This window comes from Aristolochia californica, unplaced genomic scaffold (genome assembly GCF_029961685.1).
Source record: "Aristolochia californica isolate CCGP_79_NKW_82.1479 unplaced genomic scaffold, dmAriCali1.0.hap1 SCAF_10, whole genome shotgun sequence".
Lineage (NCBI taxonomy): Eukaryota > Viridiplantae > Streptophyta > Magnoliopsida > Piperales > Aristolochiaceae > Aristolochia > Aristolochia californica.
The window spans coordinates 4,214,211-4,223,821 of NW_027181771.1; the positions used below are offsets into that span (position 1 = coordinate 4,214,211).

The 9,611-nt window shown below is 37.1% G+C and overlaps 1 protein-coding gene across 1 annotated transcript; it reads right to left on the reverse strand.

The window, feature by feature from the left end:
- Positions 1 to 4,423: 4,423 nt before the first annotated feature.
- LOC137942808 (uncharacterized) lies at positions 4,424 to 8,946 on the reverse strand. Its single transcript, XM_068788544.1, has 7 exons — positions 8,820 to 8,946; positions 8,227 to 8,675; positions 7,879 to 7,992; positions 7,769 to 7,822; positions 6,897 to 6,923; positions 4,637 to 4,807; positions 4,424 to 4,570 (listed from the first exon to the last, which is right to left on the reverse strand). The coding sequence occupies exons 1-7, from the start codon at positions 8,944 to 8,946 to the stop codon at positions 4,424 to 4,426; spliced, it is 1,089 nt and encodes a 362-aa protein (XP_068644645.1).
- Between the last annotated feature and the right edge of the window lie 665 nt (positions 8,947 to 9,611).

A 9,611-nucleotide genomic window follows, 5' to 3' on the forward strand; every position in this document is an offset into this window, starting at 1 on the left:
CATTGAGATTTGACATCACTTCATCTGAGAGGGGTTCAAACCAAAGTGATTGGAATTGATTTTTTTTCCACCGAAAATCAATTAACCATGATTTTCACAAAACCATTAGGATTTGATCAGTTCTCTAAGCTTTAAGGAGAACTAGGCATGTGCCACCCACCTTCATCCACTTAGGCTAATAAATTCGAGTTTAAAGACAACAACCCATATAATTCATGCCATAAGATTGATATGAATGCAAAAGAATCACTTTTGAATCACTTTGCATAAGGCAAGATCAATCAACATACTAAACTGATCATTCAACTTAAACAATTCATCAATCAATTGAATTAGACTAATAGCTCATTCGTGACGCAAAATTAGAAGGTGAAGAGTTTTAAGCAACCTTTCACTCTATTTCCTCATTTCAAACTCTTCTCTCAATCTTGCTCTAATCATTTTTGCCCCCAAACCTCTTTCTTCATCATTTTTTGTCGATCTTCTTGGCTCCTAACCCTCAAATCCAAAAAAACCTTCTCTTTTACCTCCTAAAGGCATTCCCACTTTACCTTTGAACCAAAACCGAAGTTTTCAACATGGTAAGGATGAAGTTCATGGCAAGGAAGACCACTCCATCTAAGGACAGTGACATTCATGAGGAAATGCAAATCTGAATGATCATTTCCAGACTAAAGTTCAAAAGAATAAGTGTTTTAAGAATTTTGTGTCAAAAAGCATTGTAGATTCTAGTAGGGTGGCATTGATTTCTATATGAGGGAATTCCATGGGTTTTAAAGAATATTTAGGCCCTATATGAGACCTTCGAAGAGTGAAGAGGAAGTGTGCCCTCTCCTAGTAAAGTTTTTCTTCAGGAACCTTGAGGTGGAGGCGTTGTCACCGAGTACTTTGAAGTGTTAAGTTGTGGAGCCTAATTAACACCCTATGCTAAGTTGGTCCATAATATATTAACTATTATTTCATTTAGGGAATTTCACTCTTGTAATGTGGTTGCCCTAATTTTCTCTTTATAATTGAGAGGCACCGCTATTAGGGTTTATCATCTTATACCAAGGAGCATCTCGAGTTGCAGCCCGAGAGGTTAGAGAGAAACACCTATAAGTGTGTGCTTTCTCTTATAAAGTATTTCATCTTCATAGTGGATTACTGCAGCGGCGGAAGATAGGATGTAGTTTCACCTAGAGGCGAACCTGTATAAATCTTATTGTGTTTTTTCGTGCTTGTTTTTTCCCTTATTCCGTATTTATTATTATTGAGCTCGTTAGTTTGGAATTAGAGTGTCTAATTCCTAACATGAAATGTACCTCATACGTGAAGAAAAACCTCCTTATCACTTCACTCAATCACCCTAAATGAAAAACTCTACACAACCTTCATGGGCATCATGAAATATGTGAAGGAAAATTTTCCACAAGACCTCCACAAGGACTTTCCTCAAAACCTTCAAGATGTCATCCAACTCGTGTTCAGACAATCCGCGGGTAGCTCATATGAAATCTAGATATCAGATTTGAGTATGGAGCATCATGTATACATGGAGATAATAACCCACGTCCTAACCCTGAGCAAGGGTACTTTCTCTAGGTTGACCATCGTCGACGTCTTTTGGATGTGGGATATCTTCCAAAGGATTGCTTTGAACTTCGACTCCTTCATAACCAATAGGATTATGGACATTGCTTCAAGCACATGAGCAGACAATCTTCCCTTTGCTCAACAAATCACCACCATCCTCTGACAAACTAAAGTGGACCTTACCGATGAAGAGATCATCAATTTGACAAATAAGGTGTCCATTGGTAAGAAAAAGATTGGCAAATTAGGCTTTGCCAAGTGGAGAGGCCAGTGAGTGCGGAAGAAGACCATAGGCAAGGCTCCTCCTCATGAACTGGGCTCCGGAGATGAGCTAAGTCTAGAGCCCAATCAATTCAAACTTGTCAAGAGGAACTGTACCAACGGTGTTTCTTCATCATCTATACATTTCCAGAGGCTCGAGGAAGCCATTGATGAGCTGAGAGCAACTTAGGCTGCAATAGTCAGAAGAAGAATTGAAGATGGGATAGCACGATCTCCGGGAAGGACAGCTTCGACTCTATTCCATGCTCGAGACCCTTCTCTATTGTCTTAATCCACTGCCACTGCTTGAGAACAGTGAGCCACCTAGTTTATCAAGAAAACTCCCTTTATGGATATTTTTTATATGTCATAGTTGCTCGACATCTTTTTGTAATCATTTTTTTTAAATCCATTAAAAGATTATGAAATGAAATGCCTTTGAGCCAAAAAAAAAATTTCTACATTTCTAACTTGCACTATCTTTTTGTTTATGAAAAAATGGGAGAAAAAGACACAAGCATGACTAAACTAAAATAAAATTTAAAAACTTGACAAGCATAGATTAAGGAGGAGCTATTTCCCTAATATTCTAATTTCATAAGCTCCTTTGTTTAGGGATGTTTTATCATTTTAGTTTTTCTAAATTAGGTTTTTCATCATAAAAAAGGGAGAGATTGTTGACCGAGCATTTACTCCCATCTTGATTTTGATGATAACATAACTTAATTGATCTAAAATTGGCAAATCTAGCATTTCAAACACAATTCCTTCAAGAGACACATAAATCAAGGTCTATACAAAGAACCAGCAAAAACTTCTCAAAGACCTCGAGCTTCACTATGTATCAATGTCATCTTGAACAAGAACCCTCAGAAAGAAGGATCAAAGAATTGGAGATTAGAGTTTAGACAGTTTAGAAAAATAAAAAAAATACTAAGTCTATGTAAGAGAGGAGCCTCAAATCTTCAAACTTGAGGTACAATGGAAATCCTTGGAGTTTTAGGTCAAAATTGCATTATCTACATGTTTTCCAATGCATATATATGTTGCTAGAATCACTTAGGAAAAAATTTAATCTTATTTTAAAAAAATACTTAGCAATCTTGCCCTGGATTCATTGATCAACATCTACAAATGATCGATCAACTAAAAGTGCATTGGCAAAAAAATATAAAGCATGATTGATCAAACAGAGATAATTGATCGATCAAATAGAACTTGGCCAAACTATGCTATAAAGCATGATTGATCATCCCTTGTGGATTGATCAATCAATGATGTCCATGCAGTGTAAAAATATGAAGAATGATCAATCAACCTCCTCAGAATGATCGATAGAATAGAAGTTTGCCAACTAGGGATATAAAGCATAATCGATCATTGACAAGTGTTGAAGAGCAAATCTTAAAGAGTCTTACATGACTCTCACAACAAGAAGTCTCACTAATCCAAAATTAATATGGTGGAGTCTAAGATGAGTCTCATGGAAGGAGGTCTCATAAAAGAGTCTCAGTTAAAGGTGTTTTATTCATGATGTAGAAGTTAGAATCCAATGAGAAGGACTCTAGGTTAACGTGAAGAAGAAGGAGAGAAGAGAGAGAGGAAAGAGGAAGGAGAATGACGTGAGAGAGGAGAGTTTGGATTAAGGGAAGGAGAAAATGTGTCAAGGAAGAAGAGAGGGTGGCTGGATAATTTCTGAAAGAGAGAAGAAGGCTTGAATGTCTTACCTCTTAGCCAAAGCTCTTATTTATAGTGTTACAATTCCCTTAGGGCTACAACTCAATAGATTAAAAGACATAATCAGACATTGTATTTACATCTTTAGGCCATCCTTATGGAACTTATCATAAATAACCACTTTGCCACTCCTTTGACGTGTGGGCTTCTAGCCTTGAGCTTGTGAGCTTGAGCCCATCTTCCAACACTCTCCCTCAAGTTGTTGGAGAAAATACATAATAATTACCTAGTTTGTCACATATATAAGATAGAATTTTTGATGTAACCGGTTTGGTGAGGATATTAGCTACTCGCTCGTGAGATGAAACATTTTTAAGAGAGATTATTCCTGCTTGAAACTTTTCCCATATAAAATGACAATCTACCTCAATATGTTTAGTTCTTTCATGGAAGACTGGATTTGACGTAATGTGAATAGCTGCTTGATTATCACAATGTAGGCCCATGGAGCCTCCTTTATAAAATCTCAATTCGGTAAGAAGAGTCTTCATCCATAAAATTTCACTTACAGTGTGGGTCATAGCTCGGTATTCTGCTTCAACACTAGATCTTGCAACCATGTTTTGCTTTTTGCTTTTCCATGTGACCAAGTTCCCCCCAACAAGGGTACAATACCCAGACGTAAATTTTCTATCATCGAGTGATCCATCCCAATCTGCATCTGAGAAGCCTTCTATATTGAAGTGCCCATGTTTTTTTATATAGCAATCCTCTTCCTGGAGCACCTTTTAGGTATCGTAGTATTCTCTTCCCCTTTACAACCAACCGATCTTTTCCCTTTTGGGAGTGATGCCAATGTCCAGGTTTAATTTTTATATAATGCATGCGTTTCTTCATCCATAGCTGCCTTTCATCCTAGATTCTTCAGGGCCTCCTCATAGGATTGTGGAATGGAAACAGACGAAAGAGAAGCAAGAAATTGAACACACTCAGAAGATAAGAGATGAGAAGACATAAAATAGGCAATTGGATGAGACGTAGTACAAGAACGGCGTTCCTTTCATAACGCAATAGGCCTAGTATCAAGTTCAGGTGCAAACATAGGAGGAGGAGAAAGACTTACCTCAGGTGGTTCCGACAACTCCATAGGTAAGGGGATTGCTGGTGCTTCAAGGGTTTGAGTAATATCTCCAGTAAATAGCACGAGCGGGCATAGAGTGGTAGGAGGAAATGTAAATCCTGGAGGAGCCTCATGTAAGGAGTAGAAGGAAGTGTCTTCAAAGAAAGTCATATCCTGAGATACCAACAACCTCCGAAGGGTAGGATTATAAAAAATATATCCTTTCTAAGTTCGAGAAAACCCCCAAAAAATACACCTTAGAGACCGATGATCAAGTTTACACTTTTGTGGTAAAGTATCATGAGCAAAACATGTGCAACCAAACACTTTAAGAGTTGGAAGATGGGATCCAACCAACATGACCAAGGAAGGCCCTCTAAGAGTGATATAAGATGGGCTACACAACCAAGGAAGGCCCACAAGATGCGCCCAAACACATAAGAAGTAGGATCCACCATGATCACCACGAGTTGGCATCCTTATCACATAAGTTGGAAGATCAAGAAAGACTCACAAAGATAACCACAAGTTGGTTGGAAGATCAAGAAGGACTCGCAAAGATAACCACGAGCTGGCATATTTATCTTATGGTTACATCATAGAAGAGTTCTAGTTTGAATTATATTTGTCTTCTATTTATACTGAGGTATTTAATTATGCTATGGCTTATCCTTAAGTGTTAGAGTTTGGGTGTAATTAGGACAAGGTAGTTTTATTGTAATTGGACTCTACTACTTTCCTCTATTATAAGTAGAGGTTCGTGTACTCTGATTATAATAAGTTAATGAAGTCAATGAAGCATTTATCTTTTCCATAAATTCAACATGGTATCAGATCAGGTTCTGTGAGTTAATTTTTTCAACCCACAGAGATAATGAGATCCTATTCTCTAAACCCTAAACCCTAAGTCCAGGTTCGTATTTGTTTTCAATCCCAACACCAGTAGTTTGCTTTGGATTTTTTACCTCCATAATGAGCTTTTTATTTTAAAAAATATATATTGATAGAAATATATTCGAGTATAATTTCCAAGGAAATTTTATTTTTTCCAATCCGAGTTATCTACAAAGAGAAATCGATATTTGAATGTTCAAAGGTCAGATTGCAAAAGAGATTCGAGCAGCAGCAAAAAGCTTCAACTTCCAAGGTATTTTATGCTATCAAGAAATAGACTTTATATGAAGAAATATATATAAAAATAAATATATTTAACTTTATTCTCTTACTTATTCAACCAATTTTCAATCGGAGTTATCTACAGAGAGAAATCAATATTTGAAGGAGCGAAGGTCAAATTGAAAAAAAGGTTCAAGCACAGGCAGAAATCTTCAACTTCCGTGGTATTTTATGGTACCAAGAATGAGACTTTATATGGAGAATTACACATCAAAAGAAATATCTGTAAGTATATTTTCTTAACCATTCAACCCATTCTCAATCAGAGTTTTTTATAAGAAGATATAGATCTTGGAAGAGTCAATGGTCATCATCAAAAAAAGAAGAAATAGTACTTAGTTCGGCCAGATCACAGAGACCGAAATCTATCAGATTATTTATCTTCTGATAATTATATTTTATGAAGAGAAGTTATATTTGGATGAAATTTATTTAATTCTAGTTTTAGAAGGAGAAAATTTTATGTTAATCTGATCTATATTCAAAGATAAGTTCGCATTGGAAGAATCTAAGGTCATGCTGGTATTTTATTGCATTGAAAAATCCGAATTTAAGCCCATTGTTTTGTGTCACTTTTTAAGTTGATATATTAGGAAAATATCCCATTGTTCCCTAGTTTTGAGGGCTTATTTATACATCTCTATTATTTGGACTTATTGCTACATCTATGATACTTGGTTCAAGCTGGGATCACTGCCATTACCTCCCCAACTTGTCGGGGAGAAGTACAAGAAGAACAAGAAAGAGGTATTTTATTCCATATGTTGTGGATAAGTTTATGTGACCAAAATTTTCACGAAAGGAAGAGCACAAAAGATGAAGCTTTTGCATCTAATAAAAAATATTTATATCAGATTACGATTATTTCATGGGTCCTTCTACAAGATTTATTATTTTGGTTCGTGTTATATGTGTTGGAAGATGGTCGAGTTATATTTCAGTTGTAGCTATTATGTCTCTTTGGGGACATTATTATTGAAGAATAGGTGGCCTCGGTATCCTTTCTCATATCATCATTTATTTTGACGCCATAAAAAAATATCACGGTTGGAAAATCATGACCGAACTTGTTAAAAAAAAATATCACGGTTGGGAAACCATGACGGAGGATACCCTGTCAAAAAAAAAGAATATCACAGTTGGGAATCCAAGACGGAGGAACTTAATACCCTATCAAAAAATATCACGGTTGCGAAAACATGATGGGCCTTGTCAAAAAAAAATATGTCGGTTGGGAAACCATGACAGAGGAACTTATTATTACATCTATGTTATACCCCCCCAAATTGGCCAGCTGGGCCTCATGGAAGAAAGCACCAGTGTGAGGGGGAGTGTTGGAAGATGGGAGGACTGCCATTTTATACAAAAAGATTTTATACATCATTTGCAGCAAGTTGGGAGTTCATGATGTTCTCTCACCCCTAGCTTGAGGGGGAGGGTTGGAAGATGGGCTCCAGCCCACACGACCACGGAAGGTCCACATGTCTAAGAGTATTATAAGATGGGCCGCACGACCAAGGAAGGCCCACAAAATGGGCCCCAAGCACATAAAAAGTATGACCCACTTTGATCACCACGAGTTGGCATCCTTATCACATAAGTTGGAAAATCAAGGACTCACAAAGATAACCATAAGCCGGTTGGAAGATTAAGAAGCACTCACAAAAATAACCACGAGCTAGCATGTTTATCTTATGGTCATGTCATAGAAGAGTTCTAGTTTAAGTTATTTTTTTCTTCTATTTATATTGAGTTATTTAATTATGCTAAGGCTTATCCTTAAGTGTTAGAGTTTAAATGTAATTGGGACAAAGGTAGTTTTATTGTAATTGGACTCTACTACCTTCCTCTATTATAAATAGAGGTCCTTGTACTCTGATTATAATAAGTTAATGAAGTCAGTGAAGTATTTATCTTTTCCATAAATTCAACAAAGAGGAAGAGAAAAAGGATTTTCACCATGAAACAAAATAGAATACGGAGCTTGATTGCTAAGTACTGATGAAGGTAAACCTATTGATGAGAAAGTATGTTGTAAGAATAGCATGAGGCCAATAAAAGTAGGGTACCTTCATGGAGTAGAGGAGGCCCCGAGCAACTTCAAGGAGGTGACAAATCTTTCTTTCAGCTACATTTGGTTGAGGGGTATAGGAACATGATGTTTGATGAACAAGCACATTACCCTCACAAAATGATTTAAACTCATTACACAAATATTCTTTAGCATTATCAAATCTAAGGATTTGAATTTTCTTCCCAAATTGTGTCATTACCATTGCATGAAATTTTTTAAAAATAGAAATAATTTATGTTCGTTCTTGAAATAAAAACAACCAAGTCACTCAGGTAAAATCGTCAACAAAAGTAACAAAATATTGAACTTGAGAAATTTTAGAGACCTTTAAAGGTCACCATACATCAGAGTGTATTAATGCAAACGAAGCAGAACTGGTAGTTGTAAGGTGAGAAGAATATGTACTCCTAATATGTTTACTTAATTGACAAGCCTCACAATTGAAAGTAGAAAAATATTTAAGAAATGGAACTAAAGAACGAAGTGATGAGATAGATGAATGACCAAGCCGGTTGTACCAAAGTTGAGCCTCAGATGTAGTGGATGAAATAGCAGCTACTAGCAGAAGAGTAAAATAGTATAATCCCCCTTTTTCATGGCCGCCACCAATCACCTGTTTCGTAGTTTGATCCTGAAATGTACACGAAGATGGGGAGAAGGTGACAGAGCAATTCGATTGTTTGGTTAATTGACTAATGGAGAGCAAATTTAACGGAAATTGAGGAACAATCAACACATCTTGAAGAAGAATAGACGCGGTAAGAGAAGAGGAACCCTTGTCAAGCTCCTTGGCTTGGGAACCATTAGCAATAGTGACAAATTTATGAGGAAGACATGGAGATAATTAATAAAGCATGCATTTGTTACCTTACAAGTGTTCTGAAGCCCCGGAGTCAATGATTCAAGAGGAAGGGGTTGAAGAGGAAGAAAGCATACTTGAGGCAATGGTATTGGCAGTAGTAGGTCCTGGTGGAGTAGAGGACTCCAATAAGGATTTCAACTTTTGAATTGCAGCATAGTCTTCCGCAGTAATAGTCACATTCCTCGAAGGAAAATCAACCATTTCCTCCTTTTTCTCAACATTAACTGAGTCTCGATTTGTTGTGGCCCAATCAAGCTTGCCATGGAGTTTCTAGCATGAATCCACAAGGTGGTTCTGACCACCACAGTAAGTGCACAATTGAGGCTCAGTGCGAGAATGAGTCAGACCCGTTCAACCACCCCTATTGCAACCTCCTCTTGTATTTCTTTCGTGTCCTCGGGATTGGGATGATGTACCCCAATTACAAAAGAACATAGCTCAAGGAGCATCAATTGAAGGAGGAGATGGATCAGGAATCCATAACAATGTAGCATTGATGTCATCAAATGAGGGAAGAGCATAGGAACTAAGAAGCTGAGTCGAAGCTACCTGTAGATAAGGCTTAATATTGGTAAGGCAAATAGCTGATGTCAGAGCCTCTCATTGTTTTTCTTGAACAACAATGTCGGTAGAGTATGGATGAGCATTTTTCCATTCTTTGAGAAGGCCACGAAACCGGGCCAAAAACTCACGAATATTATCTCCTTGTTTGGTAGCTAGCATACTTTGGAAAACATCATATACTCTTTACAAGGAAGTGGTACTTGAATAGAGCTTAACACATGTGTCCTAAATACCCTTGGATGTTTCCAAGTGGACTACATCGTTAGCAACAAGCTCTTCCATGTTGTTAATAAGCCAACTGA